The 26,380-nt window shown below is 32.5% G+C and overlaps 2 protein-coding genes across 3 annotated transcripts in view; one reads left to right on the forward strand and one right to left on the reverse strand.

The window, feature by feature from the left end:
• The window catches only part of LOC132722763 (uncharacterized), a 451,280-nt gene that overhangs the window by 381,457 nt on the left and 43,443 nt on the right, over window positions 1-26,380 (forward strand). The window lies entirely within an intron of this gene.
• The window catches only part of LOC132722283 (RING finger protein 212B-like), a 35,265-nt gene continuing 10,184 nt past the window's right edge, over window positions 1,300-26,380 (reverse strand). The window contains exons 4-14 of the mRNA XM_060706783.1: window positions 25,249-25,332; window positions 22,155-22,211; window positions 17,642-17,724; window positions 11,875-11,932; window positions 11,129-11,148; window positions 9,646-9,698; window positions 8,596-8,647; window positions 8,033-8,066; window positions 6,908-6,968; window positions 6,212-6,269; window positions 1,300-4,307 (exon numbers count right to left, since the gene is read on the reverse strand). Coding sequence (XP_060562766.1) covers window positions 4,253-4,307; window positions 6,212-6,269; window positions 6,908-6,968; window positions 8,033-8,066; window positions 8,596-8,647; window positions 9,646-9,698; window positions 11,129-11,148; window positions 11,875-11,932; window positions 17,642-17,724; window positions 22,155-22,211; window positions 25,249-25,332 — 615 coding nt within the window. The 3' untranslated portion in view covers window positions 1,300-4,252. The remainder of the gene's footprint in view (window positions 4,308-6,211; window positions 6,270-6,907; window positions 6,969-8,032; window positions 8,067-8,595; window positions 8,648-9,645; window positions 9,699-11,128; window positions 11,149-11,874; window positions 11,933-17,641; window positions 17,725-22,154; window positions 22,212-25,248; window positions 25,333-26,380) is intronic.

A 26,380-nucleotide genomic window follows, 5' to 3' on the forward strand; every position in this document is an offset into this window, starting at 1 on the left:
GTTCTGAATTTGACAAGAAATCTCAGTTGTGAAGTTTAAATTGATTTATCAAATGCAACATTAATCTTTCAAAAGATTTTAAACTTTTGAAACATTTCATGCAAGTGAGTGAATTGACTTTTATATTAATCAAAAGAGTTGAACTGTCAAAAGTGGTGTTTGACAACAGTTGATATTAGGAAAAAGTTTAGATAATAAAATTTAAAATTCTGCCTTTAAAAATTTTAAAAAAGGGCTTTTCCCCCTTACTGCTTAAAAAAAATAAGCCTTTTAAAAAAACGTTTAAAAATTTTAACGGAACCCTTTTTAAAAAATTTAAAAATTTTGGATCTGTTTTGTTAAAATTTTTGTTTTTGCGAAATAAAAAATTTTAAATTAAAAAAAGGGGTTATTGGCCAAAAAAGGGAAAAAAAATATTTTTACTTTTTTAACCCCTTTTTACTCACTAAAATACCCTTGGATGGGGATAAAAGTTTACTTTTAAAATTTAAAAGGGGAGTTTAAACTTTTATTTTTAAAAAATTTTTAAAAAAATGATAGTTATATTTAAGGGAAATTTTTAATTTTTTTCCTAAAATTTTTGGGGATTTTTTAAAAGTTTTTGGTGCAATGTAACTTGTAATGGATAGTAAGAGCCTAAAAACCTGTAATTATTTTGGTTTTGAATATTGGCAGATTTCATATGCATTTGTTTTACTATGTTGTTAGTTATTAAAATTGTTGTTATGTTGTCTCTAGAAAAAAAAACTTGCTGCTTCAGTATATTTTACATTTCATGAAATATGCATTATTTCCACAATTTTTATTGTTATACTTTAATAGCTTAAATTTATATGATTTATGATGTTTATAATTGTACTTTTTATTATTTTGTGGGAATATTTTATCAGATTAAAAAGTGGTAAAATCAGTTTTGAACTCTTTTTTTTTTAATCTCCTGCTAAATTTGTTTTAATCTATTTTAAGGACAGTTAATTTCCAGAAATTTTTATATAATACTTTTGCATTGAAAATGATAACTCAGATTAATCAGACTGACTTAGTTACTTTAAACAAACTGTACAACATCAAAAACTTAAACTGTTATACAACTGTAACTTTCATTAAGATCAAATTGAAATAAAAGATTCATACAGAAACAAAGAAAAATATGACATCCCAAGAAATGTTTTTCTGTGGTGCATAGAATGTTGCAGGTAAGTTGTGCAGCAAAAATGAATAACATGCATGAACTTTAAAAATGAGTGATGTTTTATGAAACTGGGCTTCATGAATTGTCAATGAATAGCAAACAATCAATTTTAGTTTTAAATTACATTTAATTAAGAAATTAACTTACATAAAATTCAGAGTTATATACAATATATTTACATTCCAATGTACAGCATGTTCATTTGATTTACAGTACATAGGATTTACATTACATTATGATATTTACATAACATTCACCAACGAATTTACATTACATACAATGATACAGTGATCAATTACTCATTTAAGTAACCTTTAGTTTTCAACTTAATGAATTACAAACTTATTAAATACTACAGCATTCTATAGATTTTTTTAAAAACACCTTTGCATTAATTTTATGCATTTTCAGTTAGATTAAGAAATCCAATGTAGCTTGAATTCTTTGCATGGCATTCACATTTATAATTATCATCTTAATTCTGTCACGTGTCCTTGACTTGCAAGCATTTTGACTACCTTGGTGGTGTTTCCATGTTAACATCAAATCCAATAGGGTGTGGAAGGCCGAACTGACCTGAAATATATAGAACTAGATTATATACATGTTGTATTATTTAGCTGCAAAGGAAGAACAATACTCGACAACTTGGTCACTTAATAATGACTGGATCTTATAATAATGACTATAATAATGACTGGATCACTTATCGTGCATTAAGTCGGTCTTACCTATTCCTGGTGGTAGTCTTCAGCTCATTTTATACCTCTATGTTGGGATTGGTGTCAGATTCTGAGTTATTATTATTTATGTTAAAAGTAGAAAACAAAGTAAATGGGACATAACTATGTAAAACAATGGTGCTAGTCCTCCTATTCCTCTTATACTAGAACTAAAAAACAAACTTCAAAGCTTTTCAATCTCTAATAAAACCAAAATGGTGAGCACTTTGAAAGCATCAGCACAGGGATGAAAACAAGCATTTTGTTTTTCTGCCAAATTTAAAATTGACTTGCATTTTATGGTTTGAAATACCATTTCAAGCCATAGCCTCATTAAAGCTATATCATCTGCAAATCATGTTTTTGTTAAAACGCAAAGTGTAAAAAGGGGCCATAACTACATGAACTAGAAATGTGTCCAAAGGACACGGATGCCCCCACTGACAACATATAGGTATATAGTGAAAAAATCAACAAAGGGCCATAATTCTGTTAAATTTGGTCGCAGCAAAAATTCCTTCCTTTACTTCCATCTACACATTAAGGTTGTTCATCCCTGTAAGTTTAAGCAAAATCTGCCATCCGGTTTAAGAGGAGTTGGGTTCACAAAATTTCTACATGGTATATAGTGAAAAAATCAACAAAGGGCCATAATTCTGTTAAATTTGGTCGCAGCGCAAATTCCTTCCTTTACTGCCATCTACATATTAAGGTTGTTCATCCCTGGAAGTTTAAGCAAAATCTGCCATCTGGTTTAAGAGGAGTTGGGTTCACAAAATTTCTACATAGTATATAGTGAAAAAATCAACAAGGGGCCATAATTCTATTAAATTTGGTCGCAGCGAAAATTCCTTCCTTTACTACCATCTACACATTAAGGTTGTTCATCCCTGGAAGTTTAAGCAAAATCTGCCATCCGGTTTAAGAGGAGTTGAAGTCACAAGACTTCGGGATGTACGGACAGACGGACGGATAAGTGCAACGCTATATGCTCCCCACTTTGATAAAAATTAGTTGTCTGAAGTCAAATTAAAACTAAATCAGTATTTTATGTTCCCAGGTACATCTGTGTACCAAGGACCATAACAATGTGTTGTCTTACTGAAGAGTCATAAGCCGGAAATAATAATTCTTAACTTACTGACCAACAAGCTCATTTGCATATACATCCCCTAAGCTTTATTTGTGGGGCTATGAAAATAGTATACCATTTAATGCAGATATTAGATTTTGTCTGATAATATATAGCTAGAAAGTGTGAAAAATTTGCAACATTCATTAATAGTCTAAAACATTTATAAACATTAGTCATTTGAAAACTATATAAATCTTAAGAACAATAACATGCACTGAATTCAGAACATCTGTATTGGAATCTATTAAACATACATGAAATCTATCATTAAACTTTCTAAAAGGAAAGAATTGATACTCAAATGTCGCAGAAAATATACATGTCATTACATACTTGGACTGCTGTTACACACATTTTGTATTAGAAACACGCATCACTGGTCAAATGTCTTAATTTTATAACAGCTGGACTAGTGTATTATAAAGGTAAGCATATCAAGATGTGTCAAATAACATTTATTTCATAAAGTCAGGTATGCAAAATATGGTAACACAAGCTCTGAAGTGCTTTGAAAGCCCACTTATACAATCTACTGGTTTTGGAAAAAAAAAAGTGACATAAAAATTTATAAATTAACAATGGTCATCTGAACAAAACAGTTCTGAATTGAAACCAAACAATGACAACATTAATAACATATACAAAGGTAGGATACTACATACTATACTACTACATCCCGCACCTACAAAATGCTCCCATTCAGGCTTTTTCGTGTCGTTTTGAAGGTAAATTTTTTTTTATTTTATTAACAATTTCATAGAATAAAAACATACTTTACCTTCCACACAGGGGATGTTTACAAAGAAAAATAGTCATTTTGCAGGTGCGCCATGACTAAGTATCTTATCATTGATAAATGTGGAGCAGTTTATTGTAATATTGCAATATATTTACATTCCAATGTTCATTTGATTTACAGTACATAGGATTTACATTACATTATGATATTTACATAACATTCACTTACGAATTTACATTACATACAGTGATCAATTACTCATTTAAGTAACCTTTAGTTTTCAACTTAATGAATTACAAACTTATTAAATACTACAGCATTTTATAGATTTATTTTAAAACACATTTGCATTAATTTTATGCATTTTCAGTTAGATTAAGAAATCCAATGTAGCTTGCATTCTTTGCATGGCATTCACATATCATCTTAATTCTGTCACGTGTCCTTGACTTGCAAGCATTTGACTACCTTGGTGGTGTTTCCATGTTAACATCAAATCCAATAGGGTGTGGAACTGACCTGAAATATATAGAGCTAGATTATATACATGTTGCATGTATTATTTAGCTGCAAAGGAAGGGTGTCTCTAGATGTATACTACTACATCCCGCACCTACAAAATGCTCCCATTCAGGCTTTTTCGTGTCGTTTTGAAGGTAAATTTTTTTTTATTTTATTAACAATTTCATAGAATAAAAACATACTTTACCTTCCACACAGGGGATGTTTACAAAGAAAAATAGTCATTTTGTGGGTGCGCCATGACTAAGTATCTTATCATTGATAAATGTGGAGCAGTTTATTGTAATATGGTGGAGAATCCCATCAATACTTGTACAGAATCCAGGAACACTGTAAAATATGACTGAACCTAAATCTGCAGGACTTTTATATCATATCTGATCCATGGAATTATGTGAGGAATTGCAGCATGTACCACCAACTTCAAAACAAACACATATCTTTTCAAGAAGCAAACATACATGTTTTTGCTTATTCTATTCTAACTAAACAAATGAAAAACAAGAACATAGTTAAACTAAAGCAATCCAGAACAAATGAAAATTTGTTTGAATAATAAAAAAAAATCTTTTAATTGGGGAAGAGACCAAAGCAAGAAATTTGTCTGAAAAATGTTTAATGGGAATTATCCTTATGATACTATATCAGTATAATGACCCCCAAGGTTGAGGCATGTTTTACCCTAGATACAGGATTCATAAAACTTTTATAGAGATCCACAAGGCAATGTTATATGCTAAATATAGAGGCATATTATAGTATTTACCCTAAAAAAGATGTGTTTTCTTATACTTTAGCCAATATAAAGCAAGTAATTCCCGGGGCAGGGCAAAATTTAACCCGAGGGTCAAGATTTTATTTTAAATTTAATTTAAATTTTGTAGGAAATCTACAAATTGAATTGCTACATGATGTAAGCTCTGGACACAATAAGAATTAAATGTCTTTTCCTTTGTAAGTCTATATAAATCAAGTGATCCTGAGATGGGCCAATATTGACCCAGAGGCATGATTAATATCAGTTTTGCAAAGGACCACAAGGTATTTAATGCTACATGCTTAATATTTTAGCTCTTGGAATTGAAGTTACACAATTATAAGACTTGAATGTTTTTGGGTTTGTTGTTTTTTTCTATATAAGTCTGAATAAATTAAGTGACTACCAGGGCAGGCCATATATTAACCAAGGGGTATGATTAAGAATAAAATCAGTTTTGTGCAGGTATGCAGGGCTCATGGGTAGTCAAGTTATTGGTCATAAACTGTTCTGACATCCAAAGTCAATGTGACATTGACCTTTGATCCCTTGACCAAAAAATCGATAGGATCATGTACTGGCATGAACCAATGCACCCATTAAGGTTATGGGCAAAGGGCCTATTGATTGTTAAGCTATATGTGAGAATGTGACCTTGACCTTTGACCCCTTGACACTCAAAACAACTTGGATCATCTACAGCCCAAGACAGATGCACCTGTGAAGTTTGACAGGTCCTATGAGTGAATGGAAACTGTTTTGGCATTCAAGTCAGTATGACCATGACCTTTGACCCTGCAACCCAGAAAAACATTAAGGGTCAATCACTTGCCAAAACTAATGTACATTTGAAGTTTGAAGGCCGAGGACCCATGGATTGACGGGTTATTGGCTGACATACAAACTCAATGTGACCTTGACCTTCAAACCCTTGGCCCCAAAATCAATGTCTTCTATTTTGTAAGACCTATAAATTTTTAGGGCAATGGGCCTATGCATTCTCAAGTTATTTATTGGAAATAATGTGGGAGACAGACAGACTGACTCTTCAGACATCATGCTGCAAAACAATATGTCCCCCCCCACCCCTCTTTGAAGGGGGACATAGTTACTGATATCACACCATTTCTTAAATATGACTTACTTTGGGGTACATTTTGAAGTATAAGTCAATGGGGATGGAGTACTTTGAGGTATCACACCTGTAAAAGATAGAAACATGGTATACATGTGAATCACATGGTCTACATTAGTAAGCTTGCACAACAATTTAAAACTATTGGTGCTCCACACTGACATTACCATGAACTCTGTATGCATATATGCATTTGATAAAGATGAAATGAACCATTTTTCTTTCTTTTTTTCAAAAGCTCAACAAGATTTGTATATCTTCATCAAAACATAAAACATATTATCTATACAAAATTATTACAAAGACAAAATTCATGAAAGTGTCATTATTTTATCTGTTACTTGTTGTGATATATATGAAGTTAGTTCATGGTTTGATATGTACATGTATAATTTTTTGACTAAACATACAAAAAGAAAAGTGATGACATATTAAATACAATGCACATTTTATATGATCTAAATTTACACAACCAAAACCTGCTACTTAAGACCTCTTTCATTAAATAATGACTTAAATTTGTAAAACCTACATGTTATTATCTGAAGTATCATAAATCTGATACCACATAATGTACATTTCTAATGTCACACAATGTACTTTATAGAGTGACCATTTTTTAATAATTTCTCAATTTTGTATTTATATATAGAACTAATTATGTGATTAAATGTATATCATTTATAAGAAGTTTTAAAATATTACCCATTCTACCGCCACTTGGAGGTGTTCTGACAGAAACTCTTCCAGATGTTACCATCGTCAACTGTTGAATACATAATCATTAATTTTAGCAATATCAAATTGATTCTTAAAAAAAAACTAAAAATAATGGAAAAATAATGAAATTATCAATGTCATGATTATTCAAACTCGCAAAATATTTTATTCAAGCCTTTCAATACAGTCTGAGTCAAAAATAGCCGCTAAATACAAATTGGTCTTTTAAAACAAAGCATGAGAAAAAATCAAAATTGGTTCATAATATATTTTCATTGTGTTGGGGGAGTTTCTTAACTTCATTTATGTAAATTATGTTTAACCCTTTCACTGCCATTTTCGGCGTATTTGCCATATGGACGGCTTTAGCCGTTTCTATAATAATAATAGTAATAATAATAATATTACTATTATTATTATAGAAACGGCTAAAGTAATAATAATACATGTAATAATAATAAAAATAATAATAAAGATAAAGAAAATTATATCATCGACAATAATTATTATTATACTCGCAGATTTGGAAACATATATAATTATTAAAATACTAATAACAAATAATAATAATTATGTTAATTAATAATATAGTAATTTCTTAGAAAACCCTCTTGCAAATAGGTGATCAATAAAACAATAACCCTCTGGCAGCGAAAGGGTTAATAATTATAAGCACCATGTACCTCCTAAAGTTATTTGGAAAATCAATACAAGCATTTATATAAATAAAACATTATGAAATGTAAAGTATGACATAATGAAGCTGTAAATGTTAGTGAAAAGAATGCAACAGCTGCCAGTAATATAATTATCTATAACGAATTTTGACAAATTATATCAATATATAGCCCAGTTTAAATGATTGTAAGTTTTGAACAGACTGAAGCTCGTAAAATGCATATAGTATATAACAATTTAGTGTCACTGCCTGATATTACCTGTTGAATCATAATGATGAATCTATGATGCTACAAAATTGAAACAAAATATCAAATTATGAGCTTAATAGCAAATGGGTAAATTAATACATTTATAAACAGCCTGACTAGGCAAAGAAATTGCTGTTCAAGACAAGCACTGTAAGTGCTATAAATCATCAATAGTTCTTACCCCTGAACCAGGAGATATTTTCCTGTGAATTGAGCTGAAAAGATAAAAAGAATTTAAGATATTTTGTTGTTCATTCTAACACTCACGCAGCTTTTCCAAGACAATGCATGCCTTATTTCAATACAGTCACTCAGTATTCTTATTCTCTTCATTAAGTAACAGTTCACTCAGAATCCCTTATATTGGGACTTCCCTTGTGTAATAAATTTTTTGATGTATTAATTCTTTAAATACATTTGTATTTGCATGTATTGAAAATGTGTTGACAGTTTTTACAGCAGATTGGAGTAGCCTACAGTTCGACACTTTTCTTTGTCTTTCAATGCACCAACAAGTAAGAATTAAAAACTATCTTATTTTTGAGTTCTTTGTGGTATTATATCGCACAGTATAATATACATATGTTAATAATGTAATACTCAGGCCTATGGCCTTGTGATTATAACACTGTGCGTCTGAAATCCATACTGTGCAATTTCATACCACACTGTATGCATTCGAAATAAAAGAAATATTTGCACATATATTCGTGTTTTGGCTATGAATAACTGAACACCCAATACCTTGTGCTTGAGCTACGTGAAATCTGATGTAGTCCTGAAGGAGACCCATACCCTGAAATACAGAAAAATGTTTCCTGATAACTAGCAATGATAATGTTTTCCTTGTGGCATATAATAGTATATTTAGGGTTTGTACAGAAACCCAATGCCAAAATTCAAGCACTTTTAAGCACTTTTTTGATTTAAGTATAAAATTAAATGTGTTCTTTTTGTGAACTGTCAATTTTTACCTACATTATGTCATCCAATCATTTTCAAGCACATTTGCAGCAAATTAAGGCACTTTTTAAGACTGTATGAACCCTGTATATAATGTTTGGGCAGTTCTGCATATTTGTGCAGTCAAACAAGACTTCTACCTTGTTTTTTTTTTTTTTTTAATGTGTTTATTTAAGGTCGCCGCCGGAAAGCCCATATGGGCGACCGACCGTACACTCAAGTCGGGCCATCCTAGAGCGTCCCGCTGAGATTTTTTCGTCGATTTTTTTCCAGCTTTACTGGTGGAGGAAGACCCCAGGTGCCCCTTCGGCATTATTCCAGGTACGAGCGGGCAACTGGGTAGAACCACCGACCTTCCGTAAGCCAGCTGGGTGGCTTCCTCACATGAAAGATTTCGACCCGAGAGAGGATCGAACCTATACAGCGGTGAGGGACCTGTGATCTGAAGTCAGCGACCTTAACCACTCGGCCACAGAGGCCCCTTCTACCTTGTACTAAAGGTGATTACTTTAATACCAGCACGCTGACAAAGAAAGGGTGAATTGTTTTAAATATCATATATTTTCTAAGGTATCAAAATAATGAAGTCAATCATTTTTTCAGTTTTCAAGTTTCTAACCAATATAATTCATGATTTTCATGACCTGCTCTTGATAAAATAAAATATTTATATTAAATTAATAAAGGGAGATAATAACAAAAAATCACCAGTCAAGAGTTAATATTCTTGGATCACAATGTTTTTGCTTGTTGTCTTTTCTCCTTTATTGATTTTTTTTCTTTTTACAATATTAACAGCATTCCATTTTAAGGTGAAGTATTTAAGCTTACCTTTTTGGCCTGGAGAGTTGTTATATCTGTTCTTGTCATATGCTGAAGGACTCCTACAATAAGAAAATAAACTTGGCATTGTGGTAAGCAGTAGAACAAAATGTGATATGCTAATGTCAAATGTATATTAACCCTTTGCCTGCTTGGAACCATAAATGACTGGCATTTGCCAGCAGTATAGAGCTTGTCAGCCTACAAGTTTACGAAGCTCTTTACTGTTCAAATATTTCAGTATCCTTTAAATTTCAAATGTAACTAACATTCCAAATTCAAAAAAAAAAAACCATAACACAAACTCAGCATGTAAAGGGGGAATAAGCCATACAAACCATTACATCAAGCTTGGTGGGGGGTTCTTTATAAAACATTTCCATCATGTTGTCTTAGAGGCATCCAGAAGGTTGTGGGCAGATTCCCACATTAATGTCACAAAAATGAACACATTAACTTTGACTTAGTAAAAAGCAACAACAAAAAGAAAAACATTCAATAAAATAAAATAAAATTTCAATAGTACTTTTTCATTTGCAATAAATATGCAGATATAACTCACAAGTATGAATGTCAATGTGTTTCGGATTTATTGTTATGAAATGACTTCAACATAAAACCATGCATATTCTTCATAAAAGCCTTTATGAATAAGTTAACCAAACTGTATAACAGAAACAAAAGTAAGACAAAGTGTGCAGTGGGAAATCATAGCTTTCCTCTAATGTAGACATTTACAATATTAAGCTTCAGTTACAGGTCTAAATTGTTTCATCAGAAGAACTTAACAAATAATCCCATACATGATTAATACATTGAAATAATGAAGCATTAAAATTCATGTATAACCTGTTGTCTCAAGAAACAACAGTTTTTTCAATATCTATGCTGCCTTGTTCAACTTACATGATATGTGTGTCAAATGTTTATGATACTTTATAGAACACTCTTCTTCAAAATGAAATTCAAAAGAAATGTCTTAACAAATTTTGAGTGTGCCATATATAGTACATTGAATTTCAGCACAACAAAATAAGGTTTCAGCTATCCCTTACTGTATATTGTATCATTGATTATTATGTAAGTACAACAGATAAAAATATATAACATTTTGTTCTGCTCAATGTTTGATGTCAATAGTTATGTGAAATCATTTTGAAAGCAGGCCATTTTAATTTAGATTGGAAATTATAATGTTCAAAGATGAGATCGAAAATTCCACTTGTCCACTAGTACAAGTAATTATGAGAAGAATTTTAAAGAACTTGATGCAGGACTAGTAGAAAAATGTTGCCTGCAAATGGATTTAGAAGCTACTTGTCCTGGTCCTGCAAGACAAGTGACTCTGAAAATATTTTTCGATGCCTGAAGAAAGAAATAATAAGAGAGAGAAAGACGGAAATAATCCTGGAGACAGGACAGGAAGAAGGCAAACAATTTAACAATATAAAAACAGCAACAATATAAAATACAAACAAAATACAAATATTACCTCATTAAACTCCCATTACTCTTTATTTTTTTAGAAAAAAAGCAGGATTATTAATGTATCATTCTGTAATTATTTATGTTTTGGCAATAAATCATTTAATACTGTAAATGATTATCATGTAGTACTTTTAGTATGTGAAATGCTAATATATAAACACTAAGAAGATACTATTTTGTTTGAGTGAAATATAGGATATATTTTCAGGAAATATGATAAAATGCCACATATTTTCACGAGCCAGTACACAAAAATAAATGGTATTTAATCATGTTTAGTGAAAATATATTCCATATTTAATGAAAAATAAAAAATAATCTTTTAATTTAATTTTATTATCAAGAAAAAAATGGTTACAAATCCCTGACATGGAGCTGAAATTTAAGAATCATAACAAAGTATTCCCTATAAATAAATATATGTATGAGTTTTGACTTCACCCACTTTCATTTTTATATTTCAGATTTATTTTTAACAAATATAGAATATTTTTGATATAGTACCATATTTCATGGGTAAAATTAAATAACAATTTGTATTCATATACAGTAGAACTGCAATGGAAATAAATAGAAGATTATTGAGCACACATTCACATTGATGTCATTAATGTTTTCAGGCATATTATACTATAACTTGCATTCTTAATAGTACTAGTAAAAATATATATGAAAAGTCAGAAAAAGTGTTTCCAAATTGATCTATATAGATACTTGTAAAAGTTAATAAAAATATATATCATATAATACCTTATCATTTAGCAACCTCTTCAAATAACTGTTTTCTTCTTTCAGTTTTGTGTTTTCTCTGGAAAAAGCAATGTTTCTAAATAAAGTTGTTTGTTTACAAATATCTTATTAAAGGTATCATATCTAATAATCTTTATAGATTTTCATTCATTCATGATAAAAACAAGAACCCGGTTTGAACCGGGTGATGCTCCCCGAATAGGTCTTGGACACAGGAAAGCCTCTTGTAGTTTCAGAGTTATGTCCCTGAAAAAAGTTCAAGGTGCAATAATTCCAAAACTAGACAAGGCAGAGTAACTGTTCTTGGCACTGCACTTTTAATCAATGCGATCTTTCAAACTACAAAGTTTCTTGTTGATACATTTTATGGTTTCCGAGCTTTGTCCCGGACAATCTTCAAAATGTAACAATAAACAAAGGACAATAAGTACAAAATTTGGCAAGGCGGAGTTCAAGTTCTTAATCACTGCACATCTACCTATTGAGATCCATCTACCTACAAAGTTTGATATCTCTTGTACTTTTTAAATAGAGTTATTTCCCGGACAAGATTTTTTTTAAAAGGGGAGATAATTAAAAAATTGGGCAAAACAGAGTTATTGTTTTTTTGTACTGCACTTTTACTCAATGAGATCAATCCATCAACAAAGTTTCATGTTGATATGTCTTATAATTTTAATGTTATTTCCCAGACAAAGTTCAAAAAGTAAAAATAAACATAGGGCAATAACTCCAGAATTAGGCAAGGCAGAGTTATGATTCTTGTGCACTGCACATCTACCCATTGAGATATATATTCCTACAAAGTTTCATGTTGATATATAGCTTTACAGCTATGTCTTGGACAAGATTTTTCTAAAAGGGGAGATAATTCAAAAATGAGGCTAAACAGAGTTATGGTTCTTTTGCACTGCACTTTTACTCAATGAAATCTATCTACCTACAATGTTTCATCTTGATATCTCTTATAGTTTTAGAGTTATGTTCCAAACAAAGTTCAAAGTGTTAAAATTAACAAAGGGCAATAACTCCAAAATTACAAAAAAGAGTTATTGTTCTTATGCACTGCACATCTACCCATTGAGATCTATTCACCTACAAAGTTTCATGTTGATATCTCTTATAGTTTTAGAGTTATGCCCTGGACAAGATTTTTCTATAAGGGGAGATAATTCAAAAACGGGCAAAATAGAGTTATGGTTCTTTAACACTGCACTCCCCCTCAATGCCCTCTACCACTGTATGAAGTTTAAACAAATTATCTCCAAGGGTTTTCAAGTTATGCTCCGGACAGACAACGGATGGACAGACGGACAAGGCGCCGACTATATGCTCCCCCGAAATTTTTCGGGGAGCATAAAAATGACACAATTGTAGAATAAAGCTAGGTATTATACAGACCCTTATCATATCTAAAGATTTGCCTGGGTATTAAAGCACTACTATCACAAACATTTCTATGTTTACAATTGTCAAGTATCAAAAATATAATATACATGTCTGTAAGAATAATAAATGTAGCTGAGACCACATATATGACATAACAATGGTTAATATCAATTATGAATTATTTCAAAAATAATACATGTTCTTGTATATTATAAAAACATAATTAGACAAGCAATTATCATAGTATTGCAAGCAATCCATAAGTCCCCTACCGGTTAGAACCCCAGCAACATTCTGAAGGGCCATTGGCCATTCACTTATGTTTCTATTTTAAGTAAATGTGTTGAAAAAGTTCTTTAAAAGTGATCACAGGAAACAGTTTTTAAATACAGACAGACAAACGGACTGAAGGACACTCTAACATCCCTGTTATCAAAATATAACATTTTTAAAAGCAAAATTTTTAAAAAGGAGATAACTCTTGAAATAAAGATGCAAGATGTCTTACATGATGTGAGTGTAACAAAGAACAATTAGTAATGAAGGTATGAATAATGAATGTTTATTTTAAATTTGAAGTAAATGAAAGTTAAAAGAACGAATAGGAAAAATTAAAAGTTTAAGGAGGAGATTATTCTGGAAATATGGATGCTAGATTTATAAACCTTGTCATAATTATTATTATGATGTGGGAGTTTGAAGAAAATCCTATCATGATTGAAGAAGTTGGAGTAAAAATTACCAATTTCTCAAAAAAAAGTCTAAGTTCAAAAGGGGCATAATTCTGGAAATAGTCTTGCTAGAGTATTGAACTTTCTCACAAATGTTGAGCGATAATAAGAAACATTTATATGAAGTTTGAAGTAGATACATTCAGAAAAAAAGAAGTTATTAAAAAAAACAATATTTTTTTCATGAAAATTTTAAGTTCAAGGCAGGTAATTCTGATAAATTTTGTTCTAGAGCTGTAAACCTTGTCACATATGATGTGGTTGATGACTAGCATCTTATATTTAAAGTTCGAAGAAAATACCTTAAGAAATAAAGAACTTATAGTGAAAAAACTTAACAAGAAACATGGCAATGCCATGAAACCAGGTTTTCAATTATCACCATTGTAGATAAATATGTTGTATTTGAAATACAAATACAAGCAACAAACAATGTAACTATGTGCAATGTAAAACATGAATAATGTAGGAGGAATTGCCACTGAAGAAGTGTTCACTATAATATTATGTATAAGGAAAAAAACAAAGGGCCATAATTAGGTCAAAAACTATCCAATCACAAAACCCCGACAATATGTGCCAGGGTGCTTGATGACAAAGCTTCTGTGAAAGTTTGAACAAAATCCGTTGAGAAATGTAGGACGAGTTCAGCACAGAAGAATTTGTTCACTATAATTATATTGATAATTCTGTATAATGAAAAACAAGTTACAAAGTAGACATGAAATAATATATCATATCTTTTTTAAATTACCTCCAAAGATGATATGACCTTTGACTGCCAAATCAAGTTAAAATCATGTAAACAGGATTTTCAATGTTAATGTCACTGTGACCTTGACCTTGGAGCCAGCCATGCGGAACATGTGTTCTGCACGTCATCTTGATGTGGTAAACATTTGTCTGAAGTTTCATCAAAATTCTTCAAAGGGTTGAAGAGTTACAGAGCGGACAGGATTTTCAATGTTAATGTCACTGTGACCTTGACCTTGGAGCCAGCCATGCGGAACATGCGTTCTGCACGTCATCTTGATGTGGTAAACATTTGTCTGAAGTTTCATCAAAATTCTTCAAAGGGTTGAAGAGTTACAGAGCGGACACAATTTCGTTTGACGCCCGCCCGCCCATCCGCCCGCCATACCCCAATCTAATAACCAGGATTTTCAAAATTGAAAACCTGGTTAAAAACTAGAATCAGAAATCTTGAAATTCAGTCTATTTGTTGCCATAGCAACCAGAATTTTCAACATAGGAAGATAAGAAAAGGATGTTCATAATTTCCATGCTGCCATCTACCCATATGTCAGGTTTCATAAAAATATTTTCACGCTTTTTGTGTTATCACTGGATCCAGGTTATGTGTAAAATTTGCCATATTTTCAGTCTATTTGTTGCCATAGCAACCACAATTTTCAGCATAGGAAACAAGAACCGATTGAACCGGGTGATGCTCCCCGAGAAGGTTCTGGACACAGGAAAGTATGAAAAAAATGAACAAAGAGCAAAAACTCCAAAATAAGGCAAGGCGGAGTTGTTTTTTTGCACTGCACTTCTATTCAATGAGATCTATCTATCTATAAAGTTTCCTGATGATATCAGAGTTATGTCCCGGGTAAAATTTAAAGTGTAACTAGAAATGTGTCCATAGGACACGGATGCCCCCACACGCCACTGTTCTGTCAATCTCATGACTCTAGGTCAAATATTTTAACAAGTTGAAAACTGAAAATCAACAAAGGGCCATAATTCTGTAAAATTTGGTCGCAGCAAAAATTCCTTCCTTTACCACCATCTACACCTTAAGGTTGTTCATCCCTGTAAGTTTAAGCAAAATCTGCCATCCGGTTTAAGAGGAGTTGCGTTCACAAAATTTCTACATAGTATATAGTGAAAAAATCAACAAAGGGCCATAATTCTGTTAAATTTGGTCGCAGCAAAAATTCCTTCCTTTACTACCATCTACACATTAAGGTTGTTCATCCCTGTAAGTTTAAGCAAAATCTGCCATCCGGTTTAAGAGGAGTTGCGTTCACAAGATTTCGGGACGGACGGACGGACTGACTGACGGACGGACGGACAAGTGCAACGCTATATGCTCCCACATTGTGGGGGCATAAAAATGAACAATGGGCAAGAACTCCAAAATTAGACCAGGCTTTGTTTAGGTTCTTTAAGCATTGCACTTCTATCCAATTATATCTAGCTACCTACAAAGTTTCATGTTGATATCTCTAAAAGTTATGTCCTGGACAAAAGTCAAAAAGTAAAAATAAACAAAGGGCAATAACTTCAAAATAAGGCAAGGCAGAGTAATGATTCTTAAGCAATGCACTTCCACCCAATGAGACCTATCTATCTACAAAGTTTCATGTTGATATCTCTTATAATTTTAGAGTAATGTCCTGGACAAAGTTCAAAGTGTAAAAATAAACAAAGGGGAATAATTCAAAAATTAGGCAAGACAGAGTTACAGTTCTTGTGCACTGCACACCTACTCAATGAGATCTATCTACCTACAAAGTTTCATGTTGATGCCTCTTATACATTTAGAGTTATGTCCCTGACAAAGTTCAAAGTGTAAAAATAAACAAAGGGGGATAATTGAAAAATAACGCAAGACAGAGTTATGCTTCTTGTTCACTGCACACCTACTTAATGAGATCTATCTATCTACAAAGTTTCATGTTGATACCTATTATAGTTTTAGAGTTATGTCCCGGACAAAGTTCAAAGTGTTAAATAAACAAAGGGGGATAATTAAAAAATTAGGCAAGGCAGAGTTACGGTTCTTGTGCACTGCACACCTACTCAATGAGATCTATCTACCTACAAAGTTTCAGGTTGATACCTCTTATACTTTTAGAGTTATGTCCCGGACAAAGTTCAAAGTGTAAAAATAAACAAAGGGGAATAATTCAAAAATTAGGCAAAACAGAGTTATGGTTCTTGTGCAGTGCACACCTACTCAATGAGATCTATCTACCTACAAAGTTTCATGTTGATACCTCTTACACTTTTAGAGTTATGTCCCGGACAAAGTTCAAAGTGTAAAATAAACAAAGGGGGATAATTCAAAAATTAGGCAAGGCAGAGTTATGGTTCTTGTGCACTGCACACCTACTCAATGAGATCTATCTACCTACAAAGTTTCATGATGATACCTCTTATACTTTTAGAGTTATGTCCCGGACAATGTTCAAAGTGTAAAAATAAACAAAGGGGAATAATTCAAAAATTAGGCAAGGCAGAGTTATGTTTCTTGTGCACTGCACACCTACTCAATGAGATCTATCTACCTACAAAGTTTCATGTTGATACCTCTTGTTGTTTCAAAGTTATGTCCCGGACAAGGAAAGGGGACGGACGGACGGACAGACGGACGTACCAAAATTTGATGTTTATGAGGCAAAACAGCTCATAAACACCAGCTATACCAACGTCCATAAGCAAAATAAGCTCATAAAAACAAAAAAATAGCTCTTAATTTGAATTTTATGAGTTTTTGTTCTTTATTTAACTACGGAATGAAGCTCATAATAATCAAATGTTTGCTCGGACTGACGGACGGACAGACGGACGGAGGGTAAACCTAAAGTCCCCTCCGACAAACCGGTAGGGGACTAAAAACAAGTATATACATGAAATACCTGTCCATTATGTCAAACTTTTCCCTTATCCTGGACTTCAGTTCTCTCTCATGTTTATCTACAATTTCTCTTTGATTTGACACCTGAAAATATATATCAAAGCTGAAAAGTTCCTAGCAAAACAGCTATTGTTACGAGCCAGGCGTAACGAGAAAGAAAAGCCAGCAACAAACTTGTAACAATAACAAATTTATTACAGAAAAATTATTAAAGAAAAATTGAAGAACAATTTATGCTTATAAATACCTGAAGTCAAAATAAAAATATAAATCTCAAATGTCTAGTCTGATCCTGGAATGATCCCTTTTTGAACAGCACAGTTAAATCCAAGTTAAATCCAAGAACACTTTAGAATAAATTCCCACAATAAAATCCACAAGAATAATTTAATCTATTTTAAAATCCAAGCTCCAATAAATCTGGCACTAAATTACTTAATATCCAAGTTGAATAATACTCCAAGTGTATTGATGACTTAAAAGGTAAAGAAAATGAAAAATGTCCCCTTATATAGAGTCACAGTACCTGTGCTCGACCAGCCCAGTGCTCGACCAATACTTCTATTTGTGTACGATTTATGCATAAAAGTGGAAAAACCCTGGGAATTTGTTTGTGCTTTTTGTACCTGACCTGTAACCTCTACACCATGTACAAGTACTCCATTAGTTTGGTAGAAGATTGGCTTTTTTGCAGACAATATTAAACAGTACAAAATACAATTCTATAATAAAAGTAGCAGTAAAAGCTATTTAAAACACTGAAATAATGATAATTTAGAGCAAATGTGGACAATACTTTGTTAAATTGCCTTTACTCTTATGATTCCAATTGATTTCCATAGGAAAGGTGCCCAAAAACCATCAAAACCCTGCTTTCCATAAAAGGCAGGGGCTATGAACATGTAAACAAATATGGCAGCTGTACGGAAACAAACCGGGAACACACCGCTTAAAGCGTAGACCATTTGTATATTACAACAATTATCACACTTAACTATGTTTGCAAAGTGATTTTAGTAAACAAAATATAAGAATAAGTAATCTCAAACACCCCAGTATATGTTTATTCCAAAACTCTTATAGACACTTAATTTGTCAATGTATAGCATTTCCTTCGTATCATATTTGCTCTCATATTTACATCTATAGACAATAAAACATAAATGTTTCAAAATATTTTTGAAATAGAATTGTTGTACATAAAAAGTCATATCTGTTTTTAAAATATAAAAGTTCTGATAGAGATTAAACCACCTGGTCGAGCACTGGTTTGGTTGCCTGAAAAATATAGTGGTTTTATACCCTATATACAACTCCGTGGTAAATTGTATCCTGATCTGTGTAATTAAAACGCTTTAGCTTATTGTGAAATAAGTTTCCCAGCAAACTTTTTGTTCTGAAAGAGTTTTTATGTTTTTGTGGAAAACTGGTTGAGCACTGGTACGGTGTCACTCTATATTAGCTAAAATCATTCCAGATCAGTCTTTCTTCAGTAATCATAATCATTAGCTAGCACCTTCAACAGTAATGAATAATCTGGAAATTTCTACAACAGTTATGAAACTTCATGTTAAATCTTTTGTTTACATTATACTCATGTACACATGTAGTTTATGTTCTAAAAATAAAACAGTGATAATATTAGAAATACCAACTTGTCAGAGATAAACTATATACATGTAATATGTTGCATACATAACACTATATTCATGTTTACAATTTGTTTTCCTTTTCTGCAAGCAGCAATACAATAAATCCTTAAGATTAACTTTACATAATATAGAAGTACATACATACATTAGAGTAAAATAATTCATTTCCTTTCAGAGCATATTCCATTATTCTTGAACATATTTTGGTACATATCCAGGTAATAATGGTATGGATAATGTTATTCAATCAATGAACTTTTACAATTGTGGTGGATGGAATTTTCTCTTCAGAAAAAGAATGCCTTAGTTATAGCATACTGCTATCTTTTACAAAATTGTGCATGACTTTGCACTGGCAAAGGAATAAATGTTAATTATGGCCAACAGTATAATATAGTTAAGAAAAAAGATATCATTTTGAGTGCATTGTTGTAGAATAATGCACAGTGCCATTTCAAATACTTAGGTACACAGTTGTATCATCAGGAGGGCCAGAACATTACAAAGCATTTGAAAAACATCAAGGCACTCATAGTTTTACTAGAGCTACCATGCAAGATTTTTTTTTAATCTTTTCAACTCTAACATAAAATATATATTGAAATATATTGACTGAAGAATAATTTTCATAACATTATTTGATTTCTTGATGTCACATCAAATGTCATATGTTGTCTGCTAGTAAGAATTCCACTTTTATTGTGCATATATAGTGTAAAATTAATGCAGTTGACTGCACTGTATATTCAATAAGACATAGTATATGCATTTTAGAATTATGATTCAGCATCTCCTGAAACTTGAAAGTCCTGAGACAAGCAAATAATTGTTCTAATTTATCACAAAACAAGATTGCATTTGAGAAAAATGCTATGCCACCGCATTAATACAACACTAAATAGTAGTGTAGGAACAGATTTTATTTTGTTTCTATACAATTAAAGATTGTCATAATGCATAGATCCCTGACCTATCTAATTCTTATTATCAGATTAGTGGTTAAATCTATTGTTAATCCAATAAAAGATCAGAGTAGGAATATATTAATGCACTTGAGTCTGGTGAATTTGGTGGTGAAGGTCATATTTCACACAGCCTAAATATCATGACTACATCAAAGGACAACACAGTGAGACACTCTGTCAAAATCTAGGTCAGCTGATATCAAAGTTCACTTTACAACTTAAACTGTGCACATGGTCAAAATTCCATTGCTGTACATCAAAGGACAAGAAAGTAGGTCACTTTCCCCTTGGGCAAGGCAAAATTTTGACCCAAGGGATTAATTCAAAACAATCTTGATACAGGTCCACCAAACAACATTTCAAGTCAAATATCTAAGCTGTAGCTTTCTCCCATTCAGAAAACATTTGTTTTATTTTCTGTTTTTACAATGTGTACATAATGAGAATCACTGCCCCCTGGCAGGGCCAATTCTGACACCAAGGTGAAAATTTGAACAACTTTGGTAGAGGACCTATAGATGATATTATATAGCAAACATCAAAGCTCTATGCCTTGTACCTTCAGACAAAAATATTTTTTTTTACTATATGTACATAATGAAAATCAATGACCCCTGGGGTGGAACCAATTTTGACCCCAGGGCTATAATTTGAACAATCTTGGTAGAGGTTCAAGCCTCATAAAGTCTCATGCCATACATTTAACCTCTAGCCTTTGTCAATTCAGAGAAGAAGTTTTCAAGTTTTTACTTTATACATATAAGGAAAACTATCGCCTCTGGGGCAGGGCAATTTTAACACTAAAGGCATAATTAAAACAACTTTAGTAGAGGACCCATAGATGATATTATTTACCAAATATCAAAGCTCTAAGCCTTGTACCTCCAGACAAGAAGTTTTTTTTTTTACTATATGTACATAGACTAGTGAAAATCAATGACCCCTGTGCCAATTTTGACCCCAGGGCTTTAATTTGTACAATTTTGCTAGAGGTTCACTACACAATGTTTCATGCAAAAAATCTTAACTCTAGCCTTTGTAAATTTAGAGAAGATGATTCTTTAAGTTTTTACTATAAACATATAAGGAAAACCTATGGCCCCCGGGGCGGGGCCGATTGTGACCCTAGGGCTATAATTTGAACAATCTGGGTAGAGGTCTACTAGACAAAATATCTAAGCTCTAGGCCTTTTGGGTCTTTACAAGAAGGTATTTTAAGTTTTTACTATATGTACATATAGTGAAAATCAATGACCCCGGGGCGGGGCCGATTTTGACCCCAGGGCTATCATTAAAACAATCTTGGTAAGGGTCTACCAGACAATGCCTTATGAAAAATATCTAAGCTCTTGGCCTTTTGAGTCTTTACATGAAGGTATTTTAAGTTTTTACTATATGTACATATAGTGAAAATCAATGACCCCCGGGGCGGGGCCGATTTTGACCCAAGGGCTATAATTTGAACAATCTTGGTAGAGGTCTACCAGACAATGCTTTATGCAAAATATCTAAGCTCTAGGCCTTTTGGGTCTTTACAAGAAGATTTTTTAAATTTATTCTTATAATTCCTTTTGGTTGCCATGGCAACCAGATTTCTGCATGGAATGAAATTCTTTGAACAACTTTGGAAGCCCTTCACCCAAGGATCAATCCTGCCAAGTTATGTTGAAATTGGACTAGTGGTTTTTCACAAGAAGATTTTTGAAGTTCACTATATAATCTATATAACACACAAACAAACAAACACACACACACACACACACACACAGGTGAATCGCTATATGCCACCGCATCGCAGATGCTGCGGTGGCATAAAATACTTTTTTCTTTAGATTACTCATTTCTGGAACTATTCTTTCGAATACAAGTTGTGCTCTCAATGTATCAGTAAACTTACTATTTTCTGTAGCTGTGAAACATATCTTTTCCTCTGGTGGTGTTGGAACTCCATAGTCTGTAATTAATATAAACTTGTATTTATTATACCATATGCTGTATAAGCATCTGTTTTAGTTCCTGAGCATATATTGTGTCATAATGCACATGAGTGTGCCATATATTTAATAGGGGACTAAAGTGTGAAGCCAAAAGTCACAGAAATGTTGTGTGCAATTAGCAACAATTTTTATACAAGACTACCCTTATAATTTATTGTTCATGCCTCAAGTTATTTAGAATTACAACAAATAAAGTTTAACTTAAAATGTCAAACTACCTTACATTGTCAGGCGTGTGGAATTACTATGCCCGACTTTCCCGACTCGGGACTTTTTGCCGGCGGACAAGTAGATTTTAAATTGGCACTTGCCGGCAGACAAGTGTAATTCTGAGCCTGAGACAAACCATAATGTCAAATTTCTAATTGTATTTGATCGCCAACGTTTAATCCGTGTTTGAAATGCATGAATTTTATTTGTACACCATCCCCAACAGCACAAATAAAAAGATATCCCCGTACTGCCTCTTTCCGATCAGCTAACAGATTTTTCAACAATAACTGACAGTGAAATTATATATAAACAAGAGCCCGGTTTGAGCCGGGTGATGCTCCCCGAATAGGTTTTGGACACAGGAAAGTACACCTCATGAAGTTTTAGAGTTATGTCCCTGGAAAAAGTTTAAAGTCCAAAATTAGGCAAGGCAGAGTTACTGTTCTTTGCACTGCACTTCTAATCAATGTGATCTATCAACCTACAAAGTTTCTTGATGATATCTCTTATGATTTCCGAGTTATGTCCCGGACAACTTCAAAAAGTAAAAATAAACAAAGGGCAATAAATCCAGAATTAGGCAAGGCAGAGTTATGATTCTTGTGCACTGCACCTCTACTCAATGAGATCTATCTACCTACAATATTTCATCTTGATATTTCTTATAGTTTTAGAGTTATGTTCCGGACAAAGTTCAAAGTGTTAAAATAAACAAAGGGCAATAACTCCAAAATTAGGACAAAAAGAGTTATTGTTCTTATGCACTGCACATCTACCCATTGAGATCTATTCACCTACAAGGTTTCATGTTGATATCTCTTATAGTTTTAGAGTTATGCCCCGGACAAGATTTTTCTATAAGGGGAGATAATTCAAAAATTAGGCTTAACAGAGTTATGGTTCTTTTGCACTGCACCTCTACTCAATGAGATCTATCTACCTACAATGTTTCATCTTGATATCTCTTATAGTTTTAGAGTTATGTTCCGGACAAAGTTCAAAGTGTTAAAATAAACAAAGGGCAATAACTCCAAAATTAGGACAAAAAGAGTTATTGTTCTTATGCACTGCACATCTACCCATTGAGATCTATTCACCTACAAAGTTTCATGTTGATATCCCTTATACTTTTAGAGTTATGCCCCGGACAAGATTTTTCTATAAGGGGAGATAATTCAAAAACCGGGCAAAATAGAGTTATGGTTCTTTGACACTGCACTCCCCCTCAATGCCCTCTACCAGTGTATGAAGTTTCAACAAATTATCTCCATGGGTTTTCAAGTTATGCTCCGGACAAGACAACGGACGGACAGACGGACGGACATACGGACAAGGCGCCGACTATATGCTCCCCCGAAATTTTTCGGGGAGCATAAAAAATTCTCTTTCAATTCTGCGAATATTATCATTTCAGCTAATAAATGCACCAACTTTTTAAAATTTTACTTGAATTATTACTATGAATCGAGGACAAATCATTACTGACCCATTTTCCTGTTCTTCAAAATTTCACAACCACTTTTCAATCAGTTAACAAAATATAAACTGTACCACATAAAAATTGTCATACAATGTTAAAATATAATTAGTTCTGTATGTTGGAGAAATTTTGACAAACTCAACTTCAGATAAATGGTAATAAACAATATTAACCCAATTATTATGCCATTTTTCAATCTAGATATCTATTTGCAGTAGTAAAGCTGTCACAATTGGGGTATAGATGTACTTTTCAATTTGCATAACAGAAAAAGCATGTTCTTGTGAAATTTTTAGGATCTTAGGGTCTATATGACCCAATTCTAGTGACTGCTTACTGAAAAGTTATCAAAGAGAATGTTCTTCTATGGTTAAGTGACTGTTACTTTACTGATGTATTACTTTCCAATTAAGAACTGTATGGTAAAATATGTACATATTAAAATTATGCATATAGTAAAAACTTAAAAAATCTTCTTTTAAAGAACTCAAAGAGCTAGAGCTAAGATATTTAGCATGAAACATGTTCTAATGGGTGTCTACCAAGTTTGTTCAAATAAAAGCCCTGGGGTCAAAATTGGCCCCGCCCCGGGGGTCATTGATTTTCCTTATATGTGTATAGCAAAAACTTAAAAAATCTTCTTTGAAAAACCCAAAGAGCTAGAGCTAAGATATTTAGCATGAAACATGTTCTAATGAGTGTCTACCAAGTTTGTTCAAATAAAAGCCCTGGGGTCAAAATTGGCCCCGCCCCGGGGGTCATTGATTTTCCTTATATGTGTATAGCAAAAACTTAAAAAATCTTCTTTGAAAAAACCCAAAGAGCTAGAGCTAAGATATTTAGCATGAAACATGTTCTAATAGGTGTCTACCAGGTTTGTTCAAATAAAAGCCCTGGGGTCAAAATTGGCCCCGCCCCGGGGGTCATTGATTTTCCTTTTATGTGTATAGCAATAACTTAAAAAATCTTCTTTGAAAAAACCCAAATAGCTAGAGTTTAGATATCAAGCATGAAACATCTTCTAGTGAGTGTCTACAAAGTTTGTTCAAATAAAAGCCCTGGGGTCAAAATTGGCCCCACCCCGGGGGTAACTGTCTGATTTTCCTTATATGTGTATACCTCTTGTTAATTAGCAGTGTTGTTCTGAAATATAAAATTTTGTGTCCCATAAGAAGGACACAAATAGAATCTTATTTTCAAGGCCTTTACTTTATAAATTATGTCAAAGTCAACTGAGGTATTTGGGAAAATAATAAAACAGTTCATTTGTAAAGAAAGTTTTTTATAAAGCCGTGACTTACTGCAAGAACCTGCTTTATTTCTGAGTAGATTTGCTTCAGCATTTTGATTGGTTCAGCAAAGTAGGAATCTACTGGTGGTGTAAGCTGAAAATTCATGCATAAAATATTGATATGATATCATTAACAACAACATCTAATTTTCATAACAATATATGTTTAAGCAATACTCAATGTGATAAACTAAAAAATTATCCCATAGAGGATATTGAATGAGTGTAAGTTCAATACTGAATTTATTGCACAAGTTGAATAAATTCATATTATGCGAGCCTCTGGCAAGCATATTATTTTATTCAAAGAGTTAAACAAATTCAGTTATGAATTTACACGAATTTAATATTCTATTTATCACATACCCAAAATAAAGACCGTTAAAATAGAAAAAGGAATCATTTTTGTCGTTTACTCATTGACGCGCCTATAGTATAACACTAACATTTAGCGCGTCTTTACACTATGTTTGCATTAACACTAATGATGTCACTATGGAACAGAATTAGTGCATTTATTCCATCTTGCTTGATGATATTGGGACTTACATTATGATTGCTTCCATACTTCTTTATGACAATGGGAACCTACAATTTGCATAATAGAATTTTGCATTATGATTACTTTATGCACTATTATGTAAGTGCAACTTCATGTGTTCCTTTCTGAATCATCAAACTCACATAATTTAATATGCTATATGTTTATTTCCATCTTTTATTTAGGACAGCGTATTATGTTCGGTGTTTAAAAGAACATTCTTTGCTTGTTCTTGATATAACTAGATGTAAAATGGCAAGTTCCTGTCGGTACCTTTAATTTGTTATAAATCTGCCACTTACATTGTCGTCACTATTTCACAATTAATAATTGATTTTAATCAATACTTGGCGAATTCGATGTGTCTTAGCAGTCATATGTTTCAATATATTCACCGATTACAAATATAATGCTAAACATGATCACTGCGCATCGACAACGAAGATGACAACATAGCGATATTATAGTCGCATGTTACAGTACGCACTAAGCAGTTGACTGTAAGCATAATGCGAGGTGCAATATTTTGTTTTCATATTATGACAGCAGGTGTCGCTTTGTGGGTACATCCCGTTATTTTCCGGATGATCCCGCTATTTTT

Source organism: Ruditapes philippinarum, unplaced genomic scaffold (genome assembly GCF_026571515.1).
Source record: "Ruditapes philippinarum isolate M1 unplaced genomic scaffold, ASM2657151v2 ctg363_1_1_1_1, whole genome shotgun sequence".
Lineage (NCBI taxonomy): Eukaryota > Metazoa > Mollusca > Bivalvia > Venerida > Veneridae > Ruditapes > Ruditapes philippinarum.